Source organism: Pseudorca crassidens, chromosome 12, assembly GCF_039906515.1.
Source record: "Pseudorca crassidens isolate mPseCra1 chromosome 12, mPseCra1.hap1, whole genome shotgun sequence".
Lineage (NCBI taxonomy): Eukaryota > Metazoa > Chordata > Mammalia > Artiodactyla > Delphinidae > Pseudorca > Pseudorca crassidens.
The window spans coordinates 69,975,582-70,002,023 of record NC_090307.1 but is presented as its reverse complement, the minus strand read 5'-3'; the positions used below and the strand labels follow the sequence as shown (position 1 = coordinate 70,002,023).

General features: G+C 57.3%; 1 protein-coding gene and 1 non-coding gene across 6 annotated transcripts in view; one reads left to right on the top strand and one right to left on the bottom strand.

Moving 5' to 3' along the window:
• Positions 1 to 26,442, top strand: part of EMID1 (EMI domain containing 1) — an 81,200-nt gene that overhangs the window by 33,887 nt on the left and 20,871 nt on the right. For 4 of the 5 annotated variants that reach the window (XR_010933243.1, XM_067700358.1, XM_067700359.1 and 1 more), the window contains exons 1-8: positions 6,236 to 6,426; positions 14,013 to 14,126; positions 14,593 to 14,696; positions 22,678 to 22,761; positions 23,788 to 23,849; positions 25,304 to 25,424; positions 25,664 to 25,714; positions 25,794 to 25,883. Coding sequence is in view for 3 of the 5 variants with exons in the window: in XM_067700358.1 (XP_067556459.1) it covers positions 6,326 to 6,426; positions 14,013 to 14,126; positions 14,593 to 14,696; positions 22,678 to 22,761; positions 23,788 to 23,849; positions 25,304 to 25,424; positions 25,664 to 25,714; positions 25,794 to 25,883 (727 nt within the window). In the remaining 2 variants the exon portion in view is untranslated. Of the gene's footprint in view, positions 1 to 6,235; positions 6,427 to 14,012; positions 14,127 to 14,592; positions 14,697 to 22,677; positions 22,762 to 23,787; positions 23,850 to 25,303; positions 25,425 to 25,663; positions 25,715 to 25,793; positions 25,884 to 26,442 lie in introns of those variants that run through there. The other variant, XR_010933242.1, reaches the window with a different exon arrangement.
• Positions 11,640 to 11,746, bottom strand: LOC137204237 (U6 spliceosomal RNA). The gene has a single exon (XR_010933475.1). It is a non-coding gene; the product is annotated as a U6 spliceosomal RNA (small nuclear RNA).

Below are 26,442 nucleotides of genomic sequence, written 5' to 3'. Positions count from 1 at the left end.
GTTTTCTTAGTACTCTTAGAAAGATTACGGAAAGGGCCCAGCATCTATTTATGATCCATTAGGGGAATCAGACAAATCAACAGATGGCTCCTGCATAGAACGCTGTGAGTGGAGAAGCCCAGTGGACATGTGATCCAGTCTTGGATCCAGTCTTGGTATGGGACACCTTCCCAGAGGCAGGGAGGGGGTGATGTCTGAGCTGTGACAGAAGGGGGAGTGGGCATTGGTAGGCAGAGGGGATGGGATGGGATGGGAAAGCCCTGCAGTCCAGCTGGAGAGCACAGGGTTGGCTGGGAGGATGGAGACTTGCTTTGGTGTCCCAGGGTCTGGGACACAGGGAGGATGGGCAGGCCAGGACACATTCAGTTCCCACCCTGAGGGCAGCAGGGACACTGAAGGTTTCCCTCACAGGGAAATACCTCCAGTCACCTTTGGGAAGATCCCAAAAGACTGGAAGGGTCAGAGAGGAGGTAAGAAGCCACCAAGGAAACTGAGGCCACATCCCATAGATGGTGGGGAGGCTGGAAGGGACAGAGCCGAGGAGTGGGCAGATGGAGAGGATCCAGGCTTGGCACCGCAGGGCTGGACAGGAGGGCAGGGCAGGGAGAGCCTGGAGTCCAGGTGCTCCAGGGGTGCACATCCCCCATATGCTGTCCATCCACTTATGACTCCCTGGGCCAAGCCACAGGCTAGAAATCCATCTCTTCTGGGTCCAGCAGCTCCATCTGCCTAACAGTGCTTCCCAGGCACAATTTATACCAATGCAGGCAGCCCAGAGCCCATTGGTCAGCCAGTGCCAGGCAAGGGCAGCAGATGGCAGAAGGACCAGCTCCTGACTCTTAGGGGTTTGGGAGTGTGGGTCTGAGGGAGGCAGAGCCTGTCGTGCAGAAGATGGTGCTGGGCTGGCACCCTGGTCCTGCCCCCTCTGCCTGGTCCCCACAGGAGCTGAGACCGACAACCTGGGGTCCTCTTCCCCAAGTGCTCTTCTCTCTGTGTCTGTCTGTTTCTTTTTCTGTCTCTCTGTCTTTCCATCTGCCTCTCTCTACATCTCTCTGGCTGACATCTCTCCCTCTGTCTCCAGCTTGCTGGCTCTCTTTCTCTCTTTCTGAGTATCTCTCTATATCTCTATATCTCTCTCTGACTCTTTCTCCCTCTCCTCTTCCTCCTCAGAATCACTTCCTCAGAGTGGAACCCATTCATCCTGGGGGTGTCAGGTGGGGCAGGCCCACATGCTCCTGGCCCAGCAGGCACCTCCTGGGACTGGCAGGGCTGGCAGGCAGCTCCAGGGTCTCCGCTCTAAGTGGCTCCTCTTGCCTGTCCTTCGTGCCTGCCAGGTCCATCTAAACCACATGGACTTGTGGCCACCACTCCAGATGCGTCCAGCAGGGGGTGGGTTTCACCTCACTGTGGCCAGGAAAAGGACATTTTCCCACACAGAAGGCCCTTTCACTTGGCAGACCTTGTTCCTAGATCCTTGGTCACCAAGCATCCCCCTTACTAGCCTAGAAGTGATTACTAGCCCACTACTAGTGATTTAGGGTTTAAATGAGGAAGAATCCCTGTTAACTGGGCCCCAACATTTAACAACACTCAATATATCAGTCATTAACACGCTAGTGTAAATGAGCCAAACTCTACCCCCTCCCAGCTAGGTGGATGTTGCCTAAGGAGACCTCATTAGTCTGTTTTTGCAGGAGGAGAGATGTGGAAAAAGAAGCAGAGCCAGGGATACCCAAAGAAGGGAAATAGGACAAAGGTGGGGGGCAGAAAGGAGGGGATTTGTGGGCAAGGAACCAGAGGAAGGGAAGTGGGACAAGCATTGTTAAGGAGAAGGCCTCTTATCTGTCCATTTCTTCACAGTCAACAAAGCACAGTCACAGGAAAGTCCCCAAGTCTTGTATCCCTCCCTCCCCCGGTTTCCAGATGGGGGCACTGAGGCCCAGAGAGAAGGGACTCACTGTAGATCACGCAGACATCCAGGTGTCCTAACTCCAAATACAGGTGCCCTGGTTGCCACCCTGTCGTCCTCCCCTGACCCAAGGTGCCGGTCTCTCCCCCTGAGGATTCCTGAGGAGGGCAGGAAAGCCCTCTCTCGGAGCCCTAATTTATGATTTTCCGACAGCTTCTTTCCTCCCATCACTCCTTCTAGCTCCCGTCCCAGCTTCATGAAGAAGGAATGAACTGGGTGAGAAGGGCAGCTCCATGGAGCATAATTAACTTGGCTGGGCAGCTGCAGGCTCTCTGGGTCCCCCAGCATCCCCGCCCTGGCCCAGTGAGGGGCCGCAGGGCCAGGCCTCCAGATCAAAGGCACAGAAAGCGGGCATTGTTCCCTAACCTGGAAGGCCGGCCCACTGGCCCTGCCCTTTGTCTGGGCAGAGGCTTCGATGGCGCTGGCTCTGACTGGGCCCCTGGGGGCTGCCGCCACAGGCTCCGGTACCCCCAGGCCTCTTGGGCTGCTCCCTCCCCTGTAGAATGTGCACGACATGGGTACAGATCAACTGGGGCACCTGGACTCACACAAGCTGGTGTGCAAGCAGGGCTAATTTTATGGGTCCCCCCCCACCCCGAGCTGGGGAGACTGTCCTTGGGACATAGGCAGAGGGAAGAGGTCCTTAGCACAGGCTCCAGGGGCAGTTCACAGGGAAGGGAGGCTGCGACCCAGGTTTGTTTGCTATTAGAAGAACAGCATTTCCTGTTTGGATTAGGCCGGCTGGATGTGTCAGTGAATACACACCAGAAGGGCTGTGTTTCCCAGACCCCATGGCCTGCTCCCGGTGGGGGCTGTGTGTGTGTGTGTGTGTGTGTGTGTGTGTGTGCGCGCGCGCGCGCGCGTGTGTGTGTGTGTGTGTTTATGCATGTGCTCCCTCTCACGGGAGTCTAAATCTGAGCTGAGTTCTCTTTTTGCCCAAAGAAACACCCTTGCAGGGTCAGAGGGCAGCAGTGTGGCCTAATGGGTAAGTGCAGAGGCCGGCACCCATCACTCACCAGCCGTGGGCCCCGCACCTGGGGATAATATGGAGGCCTCCCGGGTTTGGGAGAAGAGGGCAGGCGACAATGCAAGCAAAATGCTTAGCACAGCGCCTGGCACACGGTCAGCGCTCAGACCGGACCGGAAGCTGCTGTTGTTACTGGCGGTTGTGGTTCCGTCTTGGCAGCTGAGAAGATCAGCCCCCCAGGGAAGAGGCCCCACCCACAGGGGCCTTGAGCCAGCGGGCCCCTCTCCTCCCCATCTCAGCAAACACTGAAACCTCAAATGACCAAACCCAGGCCCCTGCAGCATTTCCTGCCCTTCCTGCTCAGTGGGGAAAGAGGACCAGAAAATAAGCTGATATCCACCAGGACAGTGCGCCCTCAAAAGGGGGCTTCATACTGTGCCCCAGGACCACCGCGCAGAGACCCAAAGCTTTAAAAACTGCCTTGTTTTTTGTTTGTTTAATTGAAGTATAGTTGATTTACAACGTTGTGTTAGTTTCTGGTGTACAGGCAAGTGATTCAGTTATATATATATATTCAGATTATTTTCCATTATAGCTTATTACAAGATATTGAATATAGTTCTCTATGCTATACAGTAGGACCTTGTTGTTTATCTATCTTATATAAAGTAGTGTGTATCTGTTAATCCCAAACTCCTAATTTATCCCTCCCCCGCTTTCCCCTTTGGTAACCATAGGTTTGTTTTCTATGTCTGTGAGTCTGTTTCTGTTTTGTAAATAAGTTCATTTGTACCATTTTTTTAGAATCTACAGGTAAGTGATATCATATAGTATTTGCCTCTCTCTCTCTGACTTACTTCTCTTAGTATGATAATCTCTAGGTCCATCCATGTTTCTGTAAATGGCAATATTTCATTCTTTTTTATGGCTGAGTAATATTCCATGGTATATATGTGCCGCATCTTCTTTATCCATTCATCTGTCGATGGACACTTAGGTTGCTTCCATGTCTTAAAACTGCCTTGTTTTTTCAGGCAAGGAAATGAGGCTCCGAGAGGGGAGGTGACTTGTCCCGGGTCACACAGTGTCCAGTGGTTGCTCTGGAATTGACACCTAGGCCTATGGGGTGCTGAGCCTATGTGGTAACCACCAGGCTGCACTAGCATGGGGGTCTAGCTGTAGTTTTAAATAAATACCCTGGACCAAGGGACCCCAGCCTCAGTAAGGATAGGACCCTTTCTGATGTCCAAATGTTGATAACAGCTTTTCCTGGGAGCATCCATTGCTGGAGAAATTTGCAGTGGCCTGGAGCGCCCACGAGTTTGGTGATAAAGGAACATGTATGCCATTCATCACAGGAGCATCTCAGACACGTTGCAAAAAGATGTGGTAGTGCCTCCTCATTCTGTGGCCCTCCTGAGCCTTCCCAGGACAGAAGCCACTGCCCAGCACTTCCCCTTCCTAAAGAGCTGCATACCCTCCAAAGTGCCCTTTGGGGTGTTGGGTTTTGATCGTGGCCGCCTGACCAGGCCTCAGATGGGCCTGGGACCATCTCATGAGATGGCCCCTTGAGAGTGACAAGTTATCTAGAGGATTAAGTAACTGATCTAGTTGTGTCAAAAATAAGAGCTAACCAGAGAGGTGCAAAGCTGCTTTTCTTGGGGGTCAGACAGATGGCACATAGAGGTGCCCAAAAATCACAGGTGGAAGGGAGGGAGCTCCCCTAGGGGGGCAAAGTTGGCACCATGATGATGTGATGATGTTGTTGGAGGATGTGAGGAGCCCTTGGGGGAACCACGTGAAGCAGGGGACTGTGGGGGTCAAGGCATATCTCATTCCTGCACACACCCCATAAGGAACGTGCAACTGTTCTCCTTACAAAGAGAAACTGAGGCTCAGAGAGGGGCAGGCCTTGCCCAAGCTAACACGGGCAGAGGGGGCAGAGGGAGGGTTTGAACCCAGCTCTCACTGCCTGCCCCCTCGGGGGACAGGAGTCGGCTCTCTCCACTGGCACACCCTCCCCCCTCTGACTCAGCCCAGGGCCCTGTGCTGCTCTGGTGAGTCTAGGAGAGGTAGTCCCAGGAATCAGAGGTCAGGGCCAGCATGCCCTTCTTGCTGGAGTGTTTCTAGCAGAGATCCTAGATCTGGACAAGCCACAGCAGGATCCCGTAGGACAGGTCACCGGTGCACTGCCGGGGTGGTAGGGGCTTCACCAGCCTGGGACTGCCTGCTGCCCATCAGTTCTGGCAGAAGGGGGTGGGGGGGAGGTCAGAGACTGTCCTGGAGTTTGGGGAGGGTCTGGATGCCCTCTGATGAGAACATAAACATACTCTCCTGTCACAGACACATACACCACACACATGCATACAGGCATCACACATTTCACATGCCCCCATCACACCTGCACACATATGTATCACACACACATACCATACTTTCATACTCTTTGGTGGAATTCACATGTACCCCAGATGAAGTAACTCCACTGTAAGCCAGTCCTTTCCTTGTCACTGATGGGCCCAGAGCAACTGATGTCTGCACTCTTCCTTAATTGTGCTAAAGAGCTGACACCCCCTCTGAAGTCAGGAGACCTGGATTTGAATCCGAGCTCTTCCAACCACTGATGGGGTGCTTTAGGCAGATGACATCTCCTCTCTGCCTCAGTTTCTCCGTCTGTAAAATGGTGATACAAGTGGACACTGACTTTATGGGGTCAGCCCAGGTCTTCTCCCAGGGGGACTACGAGTGCCTGGGCCTCCTTTTTTCTCTCTGTAAAATGGGGATAATTGTGCCCACCTCACCCAGAGTGGTTTGAAGATTAAACCGAGAGAGGATGTGAAGCGGAGGTGAGGTGCCCTGCACACAGTGGCGTTCACTGCTCAGGAAGCCTTTGTTGCATGGATGAACCGTCCCTCGTGGCTCGGGAACTGGAACCCTCAAAAATGTCGAGAGGGGATGAGGCCCCCGCATCATTAGCCCAGGCTTGTTGGGTTTGGGTCCTGGCTGCGTCTGAGACCATGGCCCGGCTTCAGCTCCCCACTTGGCAACACGTGGGAGGGCACCTCGAAACTGGCACTGCGCCCCCAAAAGGGCCACGCGGCGCAGGGCGCCAGGCTCAGGTGGGCACCTGGTGGCCTTCCTGGCGGGGGCGCCCGACCCCCGGGGCTTCTTCCGGGTTGGCAGCGGCGGCGCAAAGGGCGGGGGGCCGCGCGGAGGGGCCGGGCGAGGCCGGGAACGCGCGCCCCCGCCCCGCGCCCGCCTCCCGCCCGCCCTCCCGCCGCTGCGCTGGGAACCGGGATCCGCGCGTCCTGGGCGGCTGGCTGCGCGGGCGGGGACGCCAGGCTGGAGGCGACGGCGAGGGTCCGCGCGCGGAGGGCGCCGGGCGCAACATGGGCGGCCCGCGAGCCTGGGCGCTGCTTTGCTTCGGGCTCCTGCTCCCGGGAGGCAGCGCCGCGTGGAGCGTTGGGGGAGCCCCGTTCTCTGCACGCAGGTAAGGGCTGCCCCTACCCCCCGCACCACCTCTGTGCCCTGCCAGCCCGGGGTTGGGGACAGGGACTCCAGGAACCGCCCCCCTACAAACTCCGTGCAAGCCCGGGATTGGGAAAGGGACCCGGTTCCCCACCTCATTGCCAGCCCGGGTTGGGGCAGGAACCCTGGGCCTCCTCGCTATCTGGCAGAAGCTCCAGGCCCTGCGGGGGTCACCTACTTCACGTATACAGAGCCGGCAGTCCCCCGACAGCGTTCTCCACCCCCCACCACTTCACCTCCAGAGCCCCAGGGGGTGGTTTCCCCCGAGGGAGGAAACCACCAAGACTTCCCCCACCCTTTCCCTAGGGCCCCCTTCCTGCACATAGGAGAAGCCCAGGACATCCTCTAGCTGCCACTTGGGGGACCCTCCCCGCTTTACTCTGCTCCTGGCTTTTTTTTAGTATCCCAGCTATTTATTTCTCTCAAAGGAAGAAGACTGGGGTGGAGTTTCACAGACCGAGGGTCAGTGTCGGCTCCCAGGGAGCTGGCATTTTGGACTGCGCTGGGAGCAAGTGCTCTGTCTTCCTGCTGCTCTCTCAGGAGCAGGGAGCATTCTATCTGGTGGTGTTTATGGAGCATCTCCCAATACCAGTGAGGGGGCCCTTTATGTGCAGTGTTCAAGGATTGAATGAGGTAGGGAACACTTGTCCCCATTTAGCAGATGAGCAAACTGAGGCCCCAGAGAATTAACATAATCTTCTAGGCTCATTGACCATTAATAGAAGAACTGGGATTCAAATCTGTGTCTTTCTGGCCTTGGTGACTCTGTTTGGACCTACCCAGGCCCCTGTTCTGGCTGTAGCCCCTGCCCCTGCCCCTGCCGGGGTCCTGTTTCGAGGGCCAGCCTCCGCTGTTGTCTGAGGCAGACAATACGGAGTAGCCAGGCCTCTCCAGGCCTTTTCATCCCATTCAAAGGCCTGCCCGGCCCCCACCCCCTACGGGCTCAATTCTTTAATTCTTTTCAGAAATTCCCTTTTCCCAGTGGTCAGGGGCCAGTGTGCCCCCTCTGGGCTAGCAAGAGCAGGTGACATGGGCAGGGCTGGAGGGCAGAGGTGGCCGTGGCATCAGAGGCCAGAGGAGCAGTTGTTTTGAGACAGGGGCTGACGGCTGGCAGATGTCACAGCCACCACCATGCATGCTGACCTGGGCTGGCATTTCACCTGTACCTATACCCTCCAGAATCTTCCTAACTGCCATGGGAGGCACACATTTTTATGGTCCTCATTTCATAGAGGAGGAAGGTGAGGCTCAGAGAGGGGACATGACCTGCCTAGGGTCATGAACCCCCAGGGTCCCCAGTGTCAAGCTCAGGATGATGGTTGAGAAGGCATAAGGCTTGGACTGCCCTTTAGCCAGTCCACTGCCTCCCAGCCTGGGCTCCTTGGCCCCCCAGGACTTGCTATGTGGGAGCAGGATGGTGTCTGTGGGCAGGTATCTGGTGGTCACGGGGGACTGTCACCCCATCTGGTCATAGAAGGCTCACAGTGGCCTGAGCATCACAAAAGCTCTGTAGGCAATGCTGTTGCTCCCATTTTACAGATAAGAAAACCAAGGCCAAAAAAAAAAAAAAGAAAACCAAGGCTTAGAGAGGAAAAGACACCTCAATCTAAGTCAGTCAGTTTCCAGATCCAGTGTACTTTTCACTCCAGCAGCTCTCCTGGAGGAGGGCGAGCTTTTGTCAGCTTGGGGAGCTGAGAAAGGTTTGCAGGTCATGGTTAGGAATTAGGGGCTCTGGCCTCAGGTAGAGCAGCGTTTTATTCCTGGCTCTGTCACCCACTCAATGTGTGACCTCAGGCAGGTCTCTTCAGGGCCCCAGGTCTCAGTTCCCCTCTTTCCTCCCCTCATCCCCTGCACACAGGCCTGTTCTGAGGACAGTCCCCCACAGGAGGAACCAGTGCAGGGCCTGATGTACAGTGGTTCCTGCTATGACCAACATTAAGTGAGGGGAGGGACCCGTAGCCAGAGGAGTCTGGTTCTTGGCTGCAAGGACCTCCCCTTGTGGCCCCGTCCCAGCATCATTGGAGACGGCATGGGGATGTTGCTCCCCATCAGCCCTCCCTCCACCCCTATCCCGGTGCCCCAGGCACCCCTTGGCAGCCAAGAGACCAGAGGGAGAAAAGAGGCTTTGTGCCTGGGGAGGGGGAGGCCCGGGAAGGCATCCAAGGGGCCGCCCCCAGGCCCAAGAATGTGGCAAGACTTTGAGACCCCTGGAACCAGGGTGTCCAGGGCTGTGCAGAGCTGCCTTGTCTCGCCCTTGCCCCTGTCTGCCGCCCCAGTCCCTGCTGGGGGTGCTTCCTGCCCCTCTGAGGGCCCTTCCAGCCTTTAATGACCCATCTCAGTGTCTCAACGCTGTGGCTCTAGAGTTGAAGCCGTCACCGGTGTCCTGGTCCAGGCTTCTTTCCCTGCAGTACTGGCTTCCTTTGGGCAAATCTAAGAATCAAGGAGAGTGGAGAATTTTCTTCCCCACCCCCTCCGTTGGGAGCTCAGATCCCAGCGCTATACCCACAGGGGTGACCTGGGTAGGTGACTTCTCTTGGGGCCTCAGTTTCCACTTGGTAGAATGCAGAGCCTGACAATCCCTATCCCAAAGTCAAGGGGAGGACCTTGTGCGAAAGGTACAGTGCTGGTGTCCCTCAGGGAAGCCCCTGGACCACAGCCGCCTGGTGTGGGCCCTATGTCACGGTCCAGGAACAAGAACTACCAAAAGCCGTCAGCGCTGCGCTAAGGGCTTTACGTGAAACCTCCCTTGCAGGAGGAGTGTCTGCTGTCCCCATTTGCAGATGGACAAAGTGAGGCCCCGAGCGGGTCAGGGCCTTGTCCAAGGTCACCAACTTAGGAAGCAGCAGAGCCAGTGTGTGGGGTTCGCCTCTGGTGTGGGGTTCTGGCTCTGTTCACCCCACCCCCACCCTGTGGGTCTTCTTTCTTTCCTCTCCTTTTCATAGCGGCCCTTGGCCCCCAGCCCGCTTGGCTGCCTCCTGCAATTAGCCCCTATCACTGTTCCGGATCACAGCCCTGGGCCCCGTGGAGACAAAGTCCCCTGAGCTCCTCGTGGCAGGGGGTGGAGGGCAGATGGGGGGGGCCCCCTCGTGGGGGCGGCCAGTGCCAGGCCGAGCTGGTCTGGCCTGTTTTCTCTCCTCCCGGCAGCCTCTGGAGGCCCAGGAGGTGCTGAGTGGGCAGAAGTGGCAGGCCCAGGAGAGAAGTGCTGCCTCCTCCCAGCCCCTGCCATTGTCCCATCCCACAGGAGGTAACCCAGCGTCATCGGGTTCCTGGGCGGCTTATCACCAACCACTTCCCAGAAAAGAAGCTCCCAAGGGCAGCAGGATGGGGGCGGGGCCTCCAAGGACTGCGCCCATCTCTGGGAACCTGGGTCCCGGCTCCTCTGCCCAGGGCCACTGTCTGTTCTCAGTCATTCAGCAAACCTCCCTGAGCGCCCCCGGGCTGAGCCCCATACTGGCTTGGTCCCCGCCAGCGCCCTCCCCCAGCGCCATCGGGGGAAGAAAAAGCTCAGGGCTGCTGTGAGTGGCTGAGGGGGGCCCGTGCAGGTGCCCAACTGTGCCCAGAGCCTCAGGACTGAGACCCAGAGGATGAATAGGAGTTTGCTGGAGCAGGGAGAGGGCTTTCCAGGCAGAGGAAATCTCCTATGCAAAGATCTGAGGTGGGGAGAAGATGCGCATGGGAGGGAGGGCAGGAAGGAGGGAGAGCAGCAGCGCAAGTGTGCAGGACCCAGCGGTCAGGGCGACGGGCAGCGTGGTGGGCTGTGGACTTCAGGCCAGCAGCGCCCCTGGAAAGTGGGTGGGTGGTGGAGCCAGGCTATGATCCTGCGGAGGAGCTCGGGCTTATCCTGGCAGCAGTGGGGCTGGGTGGGTCTTCAAGGCCAGGGAGGGGCAGCGTGTAATTATTGGTGACCCCCCAGGTGGAGGGCACGAGGGGCTGACCTTGAACCCCACCTGGCCAGAGTGTCCCCTCCTGTCTAAAATGTCTGCTAGCCGGCCATCAGCTCCGTGTCTCCTAAGCAGGGGATTCAAGCAAACTCCAGCTGGTGGGAAATAAGCAGGGAACCAGGCAGCAACTCACATGGGGGAGATTTTAAGTAAGAAAGAAGAAAAAAACTGTTTTCTCTGGCTCCTCCGTGGTCAAAAGAATTGCTAGGGCAATTTTGGGCAGTCACAGGCCCGCCTCCCCCAGTCCAGTCCAGGGGCTGGGCATGGGGTGTGTGTGCACACTTGTGTGTGAGGGTGCACGGCTCTGTATCTGCAGGTTTTGGCCCGAGTGCAAGTTGGACAGTCATTTCTGTGGTTATGTGTCCTGCTAGATTGACCTTGGTCTGATTGCGTGCTGTAGTGTGTGTGTGCATGCACACACTTATGTAGATCTGTGTGTGCACATGGACACGTGTGTTTGGATGTTGTATATGTGAGCGTGTCTGTGTACTTTCATGTCTGCATGTGTGTGTGCATATTGATGTGTATGCATGTGTGTGAGTCTGTACACTGGCATGGAGTCTTCAGTCCGTGCCAGGGCCCTCCTCCTGTGTCCCATGCTCTGGCCATCCTCTGCCCAGGTTGCTCCCTCCCTCCCTCCTTCCTCCACTCACAGAGCCCCTGGGCTAGCCTGGGGGACATCACACAGGCTCAGGGAGCCCCTGAGTCCCCCTGAACTTGTACCCCACATTTTATGCATTTTTGGGGGGAGGAGCGACAACTCACATCAGTCTCCAAAGGGGCTTATGTCCCCCCAAACAAGATCCCAGTGGGTTTTAAACCACAGCTCTGGGGACCCAGAGGCTCTCACGGGTGGGGGACCTTTTTTTTTTTAACATCTTTATTGGAGTATAATTGCTTTACAGTGGTGTGTTAGTTTCTGCTTTATAACAAAGTGAATCAGCTATATATATACATATATCCCCATATCTCCTCCGTCTCGCGTGTCTCCCTCCCACCCTCCCTATCCCACCCCTCTAGGTGGTCACAAAGCACGGAGCTGATCTCCCTGTGCTATGCGGCTGCTTCCCACTAGCTATCTATTTTACATTTGGTAGTGTATATATGGCCATGCCACTCTCTCACTTCGTCCCAGCTTACCTTTCCCACTCCCCGTGTCCTCAAGTCCATTCTCTACGTCTGCGTCTTTATTCCTGTCCTGCCCCTAGGTTCTTCAGAACCATTTTTTTGTTTTTTAAATATGGAATGCTTCAGGAATTTGCGTGTCATCCTTGCGCAGGGGCCATGTTAATCTTCTCTGTATCGTTCCAATTTTAGTATATGTGCTGCTGAAGCAAGCACTGGGGGGCCTTTTTGAAATGCATCTTTTTAAACTTATAAAATCCCCACTTGCTCATTAGGAGAAACATTTCCAGCCTGTGGTTAAGAGCACAAGCCCTGGGGTTAGAAGAAGCTGAGTTCCAACCGTGACTGTGTCACTCATCGTGGGTGCCCGGGGCACATCCCAGACCCCAGAGCCTCAGTCTTCCCATCTGTAAAGTGGCACTTATAATTAGGTGTGTGGAAGGCCCTGGGCACAGCTCCTGGCATGGTAAACGGAGGCTGCTGTGAGCACAGGGGACTGAGTGGATGGAACTCATCTAGGCATGTGATTTTTCCTCACTTAATACACACATAGGGAATTCCCTGGCGTCCAGCGGTTAGGACTCCGAGCTTTCACTGCCAAGGGCCAGGGTTCAATCCCTGGTTGGGGGACTAAGGTCCCACAAGCCGCACAGCGTGGCCAAATAAAATTAAAAAAAAAACACACATAGCTTTATATGTACATACATTTACAGTCTTTTGGCTTTCTCTGCTTTTCATGTATTAATAGAAATGTCATTCTCTTGGTCCACACATACTTTTTCCCCCTTAAGCAGGCACATGGAGACCTCGGACTCTGTCACAGCACCTGGTTCTCTGTGTCTAGGGGTCCCACTTAGGCTGTTCCAGTTTTGCGCCATTCCTGACAGTGCTGTAACAAGCGCCTGGCACCTCTGCTGTGGGTTCCCTGGCCGAGGGCTCTTTTGAGTTCCTGCCCCATCACTGGGCTGATCAGAGCCACCCTTCTCTGGCTTTCCCACCTCCGTGCAGTCGGCCAGGGTGTTTCCTCCTCCTGGACTGATTTCAGCGTGACACAGAACCGTGAAGGGACTTCTGCAGAGTCCCATAGTGAGTTTGTCAACTGGTCCCCGCCAAAGATTCTCCTTCAGGTGGGCTGGGTGGGGGTGGGGCCGCAGCTGCAGGGCTGGGTTTCCGAGGTGGCAGGCACCTCCGTGATGGGTGGAACATTCCAGGTGCTCACCGGCCCTCAGCTCTGCATGGGGTCACGGGCCTGCGTTCTTTTGCTGGTGCTGGGAAAGGAGTGACCGTTTCAGGTGACCCTTCTCAGCTTGAGCCCCCACCCCACCAGACTTTTCTTTGTGGCCTGGAGCCCAGGGTCAGCAGGTTCCCAGGCTGAGGCCTTCACAGAGCCACAGACCGTGGCTCAGGAGGTGGGGAGGAGACGGGAGCTGACGGGGCCTCTGGGATGGAGGTGGGGGCCAGGCTGAGCCGTCCACATTCCTGGGTTCAAATCCAGATCCGCCATGCACCAGCTCTTTAACATGAACAATTGTCTTCCCCTCCCTGAGCCTCAGTTTACCCCTCTGTTAAATGGGGGGGGGGCGTTTCCTGGTTCTCTGTGGGAAGATGATGTAAATACCTTTAGCGTACAGTAGGTGCTCAGTATGTGCAGTGCAAGGTGATTATTTGTTGGCATTTGAAGAAGTCAGTCCTCCATGCTTGGGATATTGATTGTGCATCCCAGCTGTCACACAGAGGGGACCTGAGGATAAGTGAGACAGAGCTTCTTTCTCACATGCCTCAGGGAGGGAGAGGGCAGATGTGAATCACCAGCTTAATTCAGCATGACAGGGATACAGAGAGCTTAGGATCCCAGGCAGGGAACCATCGCTTCTACTCAGATGGGGGTGGAGGTGGAAGAGGACAAGGGAAGAGGTGACAGCACAGCGGGGCTTTGAAGGTAGGAGGTGTCAGGAAGAGAAATGGGAGAAGGGTGCTGCAGGCATCAGGTCCAGCATGAGCAAAGGCCTGGAGGTGAGGGATCCACAGCAGGAGTGGGAGCAGGAGACTTGGAGGGCTGAGGGTAGGGCTAGGCAAGGGACACCACCGCCAGGTTTCCATTGTCTGACCCTCCCTCTGGGGAGAGAGTGAGGGGAAAGACACTCACTCACTTCCCTTGTCCAGGTGGGAGGTGGGAGGCAGTGGTGGCCTGGAGGGGTCAGGGTTGGAAAGGAGATGCTGAGGAGGAAGAGCCCCAGTCAAGATGCCCTGCTCCCGTCTGGGCCCCTGCAGCTCATTCCCCAAGACCTCTGAGAGCACCCAGCACAGCTGTCCCCTCCAGGGTTCTGGAATTCACTGCTCAGCCACTTCAGCTCAGAGACTCCCACCAGGGCCCAAAGAACTTGGAGAGCTTAGGGGTCTCCCTGCCTGGAGACTCGGGGCTCCCAGAGAGAACATGGGCTGCGCGTGGCACCTGAGCTTCCTCTCTGCTGGTCTGTTTCAGGAACTGGTGCTCATACGTGGTGACCCGCACCATCTCGTGCCACGTGCAGAATGGCACCTACCTGCAGCGCGTGCTGCAGAATTGCCCCTGGCCCATGAGCTGCCCTGGGAACAGGTGAGTGAGACCGTGTGGAGTAGGAGCTGCTGGCGTTCCCACGGTGGGCACGGCCTGGTGGAAGAGCTGGGGCTGGGGCTGGAACCCTGTGCAGGAGATGCCTGGGACCCCAAGGGTGGGCGGACAAAGGGACCATTGTCCATTCCCAGCGCCTCCCCTTGGCTCTTGGGCCTTCCTGGGGGAGGGATTCCAGCATTCACCTGCACGCCTTCGCTCAGTGAGCGTTCACCGCTGGGGACAGTCTAGCCCAGCTCGCAGGGGCTTCCTGTCCAGTTGGTTTCTAGATCCCCCCGGCTGGGGGCTGGGGAGGGAATGGAAGGGCTGAGGCCCAGAATGCATGAGGAAAGAGGCTCCAGAGGGACCTGGAGGTGGCAGAGGACCCTGGAGGCTCTGGGCTTGTCCCCATGGATGGTGGGAGGGGTGGCGGAAGGCCCATCTGAACCGGGCCACCTGGGCGCTCTTTCAGCTACAGAACCGTGGTGAGACCCGCATACAAGGTGATGTACAAGACAGTGACAGCCCGCGAGTGGAGGTGCTGCCCTGGGCGCTCGGGGTCGAGCTGCGAGGAAGGTAGGACTGCCCCAGGCGCAGCCCAGGTGCCTCCCCTCAGGTGTGTGGGAGGGAGCTGTAAACCGTAGCTGAGTCGGTAGGTGCTCAAGGGCGCAGCACCACACTTACCAGGGCTGCTGCACAGAGCTGCTGGCCAGACGCAGCTGGGCCACAGTGGGTGTCTGCTCTCCCACGGGTGTTGACCACCTGCCTCTTGGGACACTGTCAGGACCCCTGGAGGAATTTCATACATGCTGGGTAGCTCACGTCTTAGGTCACACATCCCAAGCCTTTCCTCCAAACTTGGGGACATTTCCATGGGAGGTGGTAATGGTGCAGGGAAGCAAAGCACCACTTAGTGCAGTGGGTCAGCAAGGTCGGGATGGCTACACCCAGTCTGCAGGTGAGGAGAACAAGGCTGTGTGATGGGCACACAAGGGCGTGTGATGGGCAGACAGCTCCTAAGTGACAGGATTCAAACCCAGGTCTGCCTGGCTTCCCCCAGGCCCTCAGGGATGGGAGGACTCAGCTGGGCACCCTGTGTGCGGAGTGTGTCCCAGGCAGAGGCCCCCCTCTCTCCCCCCACCTCCTCTGCGTGCAGCTTGGTGGTTTGGGGCCAAGCACCCAGCAGGAGCGCAGAGGAGGCAGCCCGCCCCTCCCCTGGCCACACAGCTACTGGCAGTGCCGTCTCCTCGAGGGCGCCTACCTCTGCTGAGGGGTCCAGGCTGCATCCACCCTCACTGCCTGGCTGAACCCAGTGTGCTCCGAAGAATGACCAGAAAGAGGATGGACTGGCCTAGAGCCAGCCTGAGAACCAGGCCCGTAGGCCCCTCAATAGAAAGAGGCATTCGGGGCCCCCAAGTAGCACATTAATGTGACTATCGGTCGAAAGATGCATTCTGATTCCAGAAACACCGATGTGTGAAACACAGCCTCCGAATCAAGGGAAGGTGAGGCTTATAGCGCCATTCATAGGTGTTTCTTGAGAGATTTACACACTTCACCTCCCTGGGACCCCACAGCAGCCCCAGTTCACAGATGGGGCAACGCAGGCCCAGAGAGGTGAAGTCACACGGGGTGGGGGCAGACTCCCCATGGAGTGGGGCAGGGAGGGAGCCTGGTGGTTTCCATATGGGGTGGGAGAGCCCCCAGCACAGCGGGGGAGGAGCAGGGCGGCCAGAGGGAGCGGGGAGCTGCTCGAGGTCCAGCAGGGGTCCGGTACAGAGAGGCAGCCCTTTTTACGGATGGAGAAACTGAGGCTCAGAGAGGTGAGGGGGTTGACCTGCGGTCACGCAGTATGTGAGAGCTGGGACTGGGACCACCCTGACCAAGCATCCATGTGTCAGTGCCTCCAGGCCTTGGGGCTGGATGGCAGGGAAGGAGACTGGCTGAGACTCTCACCAAGGCAGATGTGGGAGGCTGGGAGGGGCAGACAGGGAGGGAAGGGAGGGGGCCAGGAACAGCGCCTTCCCCTGCATGCTGGGAGGAAGAGGGGCAGGCAGAAGGGCCCCAGGGGCAGGAGGGGAGCCAGCCAGGAGGGACTGTTGCCAAGGAGGCCACAGAGGAGCTGGTGGTAAGGAGGGGGCGAGTCCCCAGGGTACGGGGGCCCCCTGGGTGCAGAGCACCTGCCCATACATAGGCCACTCTGTCCCTGGCTCCCCTCCCAAGGGCAAACCTTCCCAGGTCTATGGGGCCGTCGTGGAGCAGGTGGCGGCAGCGCCCATGCCCTTGAGTGCAGCCGCTGTAGGCTGTGCATCCACGACCAAGCCAAGGGCTGTGGCTGTGCCGCGGGGGTGAGGTGGGGGTGCGAGACGAGGACTGGGGCCGGGCCAGCCCTGACGTCTCCCTCGGCAGGGCCTTGGGGTTCCAGCCTGGGGACAGCTCTGCCGCACACCAGCTGTGTGGCCTTGGGCCGGGTACTCCCCGTGCACCGTGCGAGTAGCTGTGCAGGGGTATCGGGCCGGGGGGCGGGGAGGCTGCAGTTCAGGCGGCACTTGTCTCGTGCCCTCTCAGAGGGAGGGGCACCTTCTCTAAAGGGCACCAGGCTGCCTTGTGCTCTTGCAACACCTGGGGCTCTCCTGCCCTGGGCCTCAGTGTGCTCACCTGTGAAATGGGCAGGATCATACAGTCGGCCTCCCAGGGATGTTGCAAGGGTGAAATGAAGCAGGTGGCGCCGCAGCCCATGGAGGGCAGCACGTGGCGTGATGCCCAGTGGGACAGGAAAGGAAGGGCCTCTCCACACCCATGAGGTTGGAGCCGAGTAAAGGGATGCCAAGGCCTGGATATTCTAGAAAACTGCTTTGCTGGGGCCCTGGGAATGGGGACGGGGAAGCATGAGGACATTGCTGACCCACGCCGGGCCCTGCCCTTCCTATGACAGCCAGCTTCAGGCTGGGCTCCCCCAGCTGTTTTCCCTGCTGGTGACTGCCCTTGCAGTCTGTCTGGTGTTGTGACATGACCTGAGGTCAAAGAGCTCCGTCACTAGGGGCAACAGGGCCCAGAGTGAGCTGAAGAGGGAAAGGAAACACCTATCATTCCAGAATCCAGCCTTGGATCAGCTGTGCTCTGCTGTGTGACCTGGGGCAAGTCACTTCACCTCTCTGAACCCCGTCTCTATCTGAAAGTCACCTCAGATGGAGAAGTGCCTGCCTCACACCTTATTATGAGGACCAGAGACATGCCTCCAACATAGCTACTGAATAAATGTCTTCCTTTCCCCTTTGGCCCCCTGTTCTGGGGAGTCTGCCCTGCCTCCCAGCTCTGAGACCCGATTTCTCAGTCAGCTGCTCAGCAAACAGGCCTCTACTCTCTGGACTGGATGTTTGTGAGGCGAGCAGACTTCATGACTTTTAGTTCTGGTTTTCCCATCTGTACAGTGGGAGTGTTCACTCCGTGATAATGAGTGAGGATGGTTTCTCTGATGTTCTTGACAACTGTGAGGAAGGGGCTAGAATGGGTCCCTTTTTACAAATGGAGAAACTGAGGCTCAGAGAGGTGAGGGGGTTGGCCTGGGGTCACTCAGTATGTGAGAGCCGGGACTGGGACCAGCCTGACCAAGCGTCCATCTGCCAGTGCCTCCAGGCCTTGGGGCTGGATGGCAGGGAGGAGACTGGCCCAGGCTCTCACCTGGCTGCCTGCTACCACCAGACACAATGGGCAAGGAATGGCCAAGGCCAGAATGCATCATGTGGGCTGGTCCTGATCCCCTGAGTGGCCTGGGCTGTTGGGCTCTGCTGAGGGTAGGGCTGTAGTGATCACCCTGCCTCTAGGGGCTCCCCGCAGACCGATCTCTCACCCAACAACCCCATTGTCCAGATGATGAACGTGAGGCTCAGAGAGGGTATAGGTCTCACGCAAGGTCACACAGCAAGTAAACATCATGGCTGGGATTCTCCCAAGGGCTCTGACCTGAGGTCTACGATGTCGCCCTGCCTCAGACCCTCCTGCAGTCATAATGATGTAGACTTTATGACTGCCACTGACATAAAGGGGGAGGAAAGCTGCCACTGTCCTCTGTGCTGGGCACCATGATTTGTACTCACCTGCATCGTGCCACCATGTCGTGGTACAGAAGGTCCAACTGTGGAAACTGAGGCTGGGAGAGAGGAGTGCCTTGCTCTGGGTTACAGCTGGATTCAAAGCCCTTCAGTCTGACCAGAGCCGAGGTCTTTCCTCTGCAGCAGCGCTGGCCAAGGACTTCGTGGGGCACGTGTTCAGACAGCTGGGACTGACGGAAGCCAGCCTCAGCCCCAGCTCCTCCCAGATAGAAAGATAGAGGAGAGGGGACTCCCTCACCTTCCCCTCCCCATGGGCTCCCCCAGAGCCGGGCTGCCTCCACTTACCCCCTCACTATCCCCATCTGTTCCTCACACCTGTGCCTTCCCCATCCATGGACCCCCACAGCCCTTGTCTTCTGTGGTGGGGAACAGCAAGGGAAGAAGTTTGCCCAGGGTCACATAGTAAAAAAGCTTAAAAGCAGACGGAGATTCCAGCCCAGCACTTCCTGGGCCCCTCGGCCTCTCCACCGTCCAGGGCTTGGCCCTTCCCATACATGGCTCTTGTGCTCTAACCAAATGCCAGGTGCAGTGCCAAGCCTGTGCCTTACTCTGCGGATTCAGAATCCTGCAGGTTAAATGCTGTTGGAATTTGCCCATATCTGCCACCCGTCTACTCCACTCCTGTCTGGGAGGCTTAGTGGCCCCCACCTCCGACTCCCACCAGTGTATTCTCCACCCCCAGCTGGGAGGCTCCCCCTCTGCCCTCCCAGCTGCCCCAGCGAGGTGCCCCAGCTTTGCCCTCCCTCCGTTTTGCCCGGGGCCCACTATGGCCTTCTCTCCCACCCCAGAGCCTGGGCAGTGGCTGTCCTCTCTGCCTGTAACCTTCTTGGCGCTCCCGCCTGGCTCCGAGGATCCCCACCCTTTCATCATTAATCCTGTCTCTCTGGTTCCTGGAACGGGTCTGGCGTTAAGTGGGTGCATGGGAAATGAGTGGGAACCTCATTTTACCCGCAGAGGGACCAGGACAGACACAGACCAGGGCTTCCCAGAGGGCTGCTGGAGAGTTCTTGGAGCTCCCAGCCCCAGCCCTGACCCCAAACCCTGACTCAGGCCAACAGTAGCAAATATTTACATTTGCAAAGTAAATTCCAGGGAAGGGAGCTGGGCAGGGGCAGGGGAGGCTGCGCTCATGTGGTCTGTGGTCACTGGACCCAGCAGACCTGGGGGGAGGGCTATGAAGGAATAAGCCCCTCAGAGAGAAAGTCAGGACTGGAGCCCAGGGACACCGCCAACGTCTCACACCCCTGTTCCCAGCTGAGGGTGGGATTTAAACACCATGCTCTGCTCCCCTCTTCTCCTGCCCTGGTCCTGCTGTGTGGACGGGCAGCCTCTTCTCTCTGGGCCTCAGTGTTCTGATGAGGATCTGTTGAGACGGAACATGAGACACTGGGCAGAGGGAAGGGCGGCTGCTTAGGGGGCACAGGACTAGAAACTGCAGATGGCACTGGCCTTGTGGAGGTCAAGATGGAGTGATGAGAGCTTGTTGGTGGGGGGCTTTGGTGGGTTCCCTGGTCTGTGCAGGAAGGCTTTCTGGAGGAGGTGACATGGGGGCAGTGGCTGTGGGGATGAGGAGGCAGTGCGCTCGTGTGTGTGTGTGTGTGTGTGTGTGTGTGTGTGTGTGTGTGTGTGTGTGTGTGTGTGTCGGGCTGGCTGGGACCTCCCAGATGGTGGGAAGTGGCCCACAGTCAGGGTCCCAGGGTGGAGCCAGGGTTTGTGGTCCTGGGACTAGCGTGGAGCTCCTTGGAGGGTGAGGTTGGGGCTGGGGAGGGGCCCTTCAGGGTGGACCACCAGGCTGGGGTGAGGGGGGCTCTCAGCCCACTGGGGCCCGCTCCAGGGGCCCTGGCTCAACACCAGTGGGAGGGATGTGACATTTTTATCCTACAGGAGACCTCCCCCAGCCCTAGACTTTTTACGTACTGGAATTTTGTGTGGTATAGGGCCATTTACAACCTGGTTCATCCCTTAAAGTATTTCTGTCTGTTTCTTAGAATTTAGGGAGAGCTTGGGGGGCCATTTTTTGTGAATCTTGAATCCAGAACCAATATTTTCTGGTCTTTTTGACAGTTTTTGTTATTTAAACTTTCTTTTTTTTTTTTAATTTTAACTCACAATTTCTTTGAGTCAGTTATGTCTGCACTGCTGGTCAGACCGTGCTTTCATTAGTTTTTCTAGTTCTCTCTGGCTCCCAGTGAAATGTCCCAAAGCAAGTGGGTTGAAAAAGAATTTCCAACCATATGTTCACAGATTAAAAACTTGGGGACCCCCTGGCGTGACATTAGAACCCTTATGTTCATTTTCAAGACAGTCATGTCTGCCGTCCACATTATTTTGCCTTTTATTTTGTTTGCTTGCTTTAAATTCATTTTCAGCCAGTGATTCATGCATTCCTCAACAAGAGGTTTAGTGAAGCCCTGAGGCCCTACTGCGCGCGGGGCACTTTCCCCAGCCACTCGCAAGACGGACAAGGTCCCTGCCTGGTGGAGTTCACGTTCCAGCCAAGGAGGGCGGAAGATCAGACCGGGGAACTGGCAAGCAGATAACATGTTAGAGGGTGGAAAGTGCCATGGAAAAAATGGAAGACGATAGCAGGGTGGTGCGGAGGATGGGCAGGGCGGACGCTCTGCCCAACTTCATCCCAGAGAAAACCCAAACTTCCATGGGGTTGGAGGGACGGCCTCTTCTTTTGGTTGACTTCCTGGAAGCAGTCATCCAGTGGCCTTTTACATCTTCACCTGGGAGCAAAGGAGATGCGGAGGGCTTACCGAGGTCGTTCTTCTAAGGAACCAGCATTCTTGACGGGCGCCAGGCCTCCCTGCCTCTGCCAAGGGGAACCTGGGGGACTTGCAGTGCCAGGTGGCCCAGGAGAGAGGAGGACGGGCCCTGGAGTTAGACTAACTGGGTTCCAGTCCAGGCTCCAGCCTTCAGCTGGGTGACCAGTCTCTTTACCTCTCTGCCTTGTTTCCCCCCAAAGGGAAATACTCATATTCACTCATCCATTTATCTGAGCACGGGGTGGGGGGGCAGAGGAGTGATAATACCAAGCTACTCTGTGCCCGTTTCCCCATCTGTAAAGCAGAGGGGTTACTAGCACCCACTCACAGGGCTTCGTGAGGACAGTGAGTTAAGACTGTTTACGAGAAGTGCTTAGAATGTGCCGGGCCCAGCATAAGTGCCGCACAAGCATTGGCTGTTATTATTATTACCTACCTTGTAGGATCGAGCTGGGCTTAGCACCGGGCGTGGCTCATGGTGGCATTATCACCCCCCCACTGCTGTTGTTCTGCCCACAGAGCCCCTAACCCCTGCCCCAGTCTTGGGCTGCCAACCCCCTTCCTCTATCCCAGGTGAGATTTACCCCCTGTGAAAGGGCAAGTCGCAGGCCCCCAGGGAGGGCATGCTGGGGATGCGGGCCCAGCCTGAGCGAAGGCCCCGTGGTGGGACCTGGAGAGGGTCTGGCAGCCACCCTGCTGGGGGTTGGCCAGAGGGACCCGTCTGGTTTGAATTCCCGGCGCCTCTCACTCCCTGCACCAACCCACAGCCTGGCTCTGAGCTGCCAGGCCCGTGCCTTATTTGGGTCTTGTCTCCCCCCAGGCAACACTTCGCGGCCTTAAAAGGCAGGCCCGGGAGGGGGGTGGGTGGGGCAGTTGCCACTGGTGGCTTCAGAGCCCCTCCAGCTGCACAACCCGCCCCCCCCCCCCCGCCCCTGGCTTGGCCAGCCCAACCCTCCAGCTATGGAGAGAACCTGGTCCCCAAAGCCAGACCAGCCAGGATGGCCTGCTCCTCATAGGGGTGGCTGCAGGGGTGGCCTCCTGGAACAGGCCCCCCGTGCCCTCCCAGGCAGCCAGCCTCCCTCTGGTTTTCATTTAAAACCAGAGCTGGATCCACTTCAGTGTCTTCTTACCAAGTGGGGCAGGGAGAGGGTGGATGGTGACGTTGCTGTGTTTATTGAGCACCTACTGCATACCAGGCCCTGTGTGTGCTCATTAAGCCCTTTGCATGCATGTCCATCCTCAGGCCTCACGCCAGCCCGGGAGGTGTAGAGACCTTATGATCCCATTTTACAGATGGGAAAATCAGCAGGTCCAGGGAGGACAAGTCACATAGGTCAGCAATTAGCAGGGCTGGGACCTGACCTTGCATCTGTTGACTCTAAGCTGTTAACCCATGCAGCTTGCTGGGGTTGTTGGAGAAGCCCCCAGCCTCACCCATGGCCCCCACCCATTGCCAGCCCCCCTCCCCAGCCCCATCAGGTTGATAGCCTTGTCCCAGCTCAGCCCAGTTCATGCTGTGTGACCCAGGCAAACTGCCCCACCTCTCTGGGCCTCTCTCCCTTTGCACTAAGGGGAGTAGGGATCCCTCTGTGACTGCAGTGGCAGGTGGGGGGCGGGAGGGGGACAGAACAAAATGTCACAGCCAGCAGGGCTCTGACCCTCACTGTCCCTCAGTTGTAGGCTCCTCTGGCTTCGTGGAGCCCAGGTGGTCAGGCAACACCATGTGGCGGATGGCACTTCGGCCCACAGCCCTGTCAGGTGGGTCCTGGGGCAGCTGCTTGGGGTCCCCCTGGGCTAGGGGAGGCTGGAGGGGCTGGTGGTGACTGTCCTAAAAACCAGCTGGGCCCAGCAGTGGAGGGTCAGGGATAGCACCCTGCGCTTGTCCACTGCAGGCTGGAAAGAAAACTGGAAGGTGGAGGAAAGGCCCCCAAGGGGAGTCTGACCTGGGCCCAGGCACCTGAGACCCAGGACCCCCAGAGTCTTGCAGACATGGGTCCAAGCCCCCACTTTCCTTTTTTTATTGAAACGACACTTTTCTGAGTGTCTGTAGGATGCGGGGCACTGTGCCAGGAGCTTTCCATAATCAACTTGTGTAAACCTCACCCCAGGAAGGCATCATTGTTGCCACTTTAAAGAGGAGGCTGAGGGTCAGAGAGGGGACGTGCCCTGCCGGGGGCCCCGCAGCCAGGAAGGGGCAGCGCGCTGGGCCTCGATCCAGGGTTTTTGCCTGTTACACACTCACTCCACCCTTGCTCTGAGCTCAGCCTTCCCAGGTGTGAACGGGGTGACACTTGTCCTAACACGCAGGATCATGGTGAGGACCGGAGAGGCGAGCTTGTATCGTGCTCGGTGGCTGCCCGGCACTGTTATGAATAACGTTGGGGTATCAGTGAGGAGGCCAGGGAGCTGGACAGTGGTTCTGGAAGAAGGGTCAGAGCGTGGCACCTAAGGCCATCCCAGTCTGGACTGTAATGTGTCGGTCCCCAAAGCTTCAAGCCGAGGCCAGCCCCGCCCATGTGGGATGCAGTCGTATTGGATGAGGAGTCAGATCCCTGGTCCTGCTCTGAGAGAAACAGTCCCCTTGGAGGCTCTGGAGCCAAAGGACACCCACAGGGCATGGCTCACCTTGGACAGGCTGTGACTCTTTAGCTCCTTCCCTGTGATGGGCTATCTCATGGGTTAGGGTCATCAGGTATCTGTCCCCTCCCTCCATCCTGCCCCCAGGGGCTGAGGGGCTCCAAGGGGAACCTGGGAGCCCTGGCCCAGCCTGCTTCCTCCCTGCAGGTTGTCTCAACTGCAGCAAAGTGTCGGAGCTGACGGAGAGGCTGAAGGTTCTAGAAGCCAAGGTGGGTGAACAGCTTCCGGGCCAGGCAGGCACCACCCTCCCATTCAGCTTTCTCAGCTTCCCTTCCAGCGCCCACCCCGGGAAGCCTGCGCACAGTCAGGCAGCCTGGCCTGCTCTCCTTCCAGGAGATCCATGAGGTTCTCCTATCCCCATCCCACCCAGAGACTCCTAGACACCCCCCCAGAGCTCGTGGCTGGGTCCCCTCATTGCCCCGTCACCTTCATCCTTTATCCCACCCACCCATAATACCATCTTCCCAGTTCCAGAAAACAAAAACATCTATTGCGTGTCTCAAATTATCTCAAGATAAAAAGTTTTTAACCATTAAAAAGTAAGACATTCTAAATTTAGAAACATGAAGAACTCAGCACCATGAAAAAACCTACCAGAAAACCATTGGCCTCTGTCGCCTGTGCCCCCAGAGAGAGCGATTGCCAACATTTAAGCATCTTTTCTTCCAGATTTTCTAAACACACATAGATGCATTTACATTAATCTCCATATCCATTCCCTCCTCTGGGAATTTATCTTAGGAAGATTAGTTGCAAAGATGTTCATCCAAGTGTTAATTAAGAGGGAAATTTGAAAACCAAACAACAGAAGGGGTGGTTGTATAATGAGCAAGTGTGGCTCAGTGGAATACTGGACAGCCATTAACAACGCCTCCATTTTCCAACACAAAAAGATGCCCCTGATCTATCAAGTGGAAAAACCAAGCTTCTAAACAGCATGGGTTAAAACCCCCGTTATGAGGTGTGAGCACCCTAGGAACCCCACCCTGCTCCCCAAGCTCCCTCCCAGGGGAAGCCGGCATGAGGGGCAGCTCAGCTCAGATCTGGGGGCTGGGTCTCAGTTCCGGGTCAGCTTCTCTCTGGGCACGTCTACACGGCCCCCCACTTCCTGGTCTGCGGACATTCCGGCCTCTCTTAATCCTCAGTAAGTGGCTCAGGGGACACCGCTGACCCTTCAGGCTCTCCCCTCCACTGGGTCCAAAAGTGGTTTTGTACACACCTCGGCACCTCTGTTTCATGCCAGACCCTCCCAAATTTCCCTTCAAATTTAGTAAAAATCCGTGCAGCCTGTGGTGCTTTAAGAGACCAAGAGAAGTTTAATATTATGTATGCATCTAAATGTATATAAATGTACTTACTAACATGCAGGTAAGCATAGGAGAAAGCGCAGGGCCCAGCACACACGAGGGCAGTCTCAGAACTAAAGTGGGTGACTGTGATGGTGTGTGATGACTTTTCTACAATGAATGTGATGAATTGTGCATTTTGAAAACCATGGTCACTTCTGATGAAGTTCGGGGCCCCTGTGAGTCCGGGTCTCCACTCCAGGCTGGGTTCTGCCAGCCACGTGGCCTCCTGCCCCCCAACACCAGGGCCCCGAGCTGGCCTGACCCTGGTGAGACCCTGGTACCCACCCCATCCCTATTGTCCTCTTCCTCCATAGGTGGCGGTGCTGACTGTCACTGAGCAGGCAGTGCCCCCGACCCCAGCTGCCCCTGAGGACCCCGCCCCGCTCTGGGGTTCCCCAGCTGCCCAGGGCAGCCCCGGGGATGAAGGCCTCCAAGGTGAGTGGGTCAGTGGGGAACACGCTCCCGTGTGGCAATGAGTTGGATCCAGCCCCCTCCCTGCTGCTGACTCCCAGCTTGGCCCCCTTGTGAGCCTCAGTCTTCCTAGTTTTCCCTTGGGCCTGAGGGGATGGTCTCCAGGGGCCCCTGAGCACTGGAGTCCTGGGAGGCCCAGCAGCTGGTGGAGCAGGGGTAGGAACTCTAGACACCACTGACCCCTGCCTACCTCTCCACCCCAGGGCTACCAGGAACCAGAGAAAACGTGAGGGCCCCTCTGCTCCCCCGAGATGGTAGGTGCTAGCGGGGCGGGCAGGGCCGGGGGCAGGCCAAGCTGCCGGAGCTGCGGAGCTGATGAACTTTCTCCCCCAGATCGAGTTGGTGCCCGGGGGCTTCCTGGGCCCTCTGGCCCCAAGGGAGACCCTGGCAGCCGGGGCCCAATGGGGATGAGAGGCCTGCCAGGTGAGTGCCCACAACACCGGCCCTTCCAGCTCCCCTGGCCAGCCCTGCTCAGGTGAGCCCAGGCTGGGGCCTTCCTTACCAGACCCTGCCCTTCTGGAGCTCCCAGACCATGAAGGCTAGTGGGGGTGGGCCTAGTAGGCAGGGGAGAAATAGCAGTGCCCACCCCATGTGACCAGGGTTCTTATGGGGGACGTTGCAGCTAAGGGAGCCCTAAGGAGGGAAGCCCAGACCCAGCCTGGATGGAGTGGGGGACAGGGAGGGCTTCCCAGTGGGAGCTACACCTTAGGTGAGGCCTCAGAATGACCAGAAGTGCACACCAGGCAGCGCCAAGGGAGGACTGATAGAGGGAGCAGCTCGTGCAAAAGCCTAGAAGAGAGAGGAGAGAACATTCTGGAAATCAGCGTCTGCTAGGCACCTGTTGTGTACCAAGTGTCCACTGTCCTGAAGCCCCAGGGGAGGGATGTGTTCATCCCCCTCATAGACGGCCAGGGAGGGAGTCTGGCCTGTGGCCTCTGGAGCCATCTCGTACCTGCTGCCCCTGGCTGCCTCATCCCTGGGC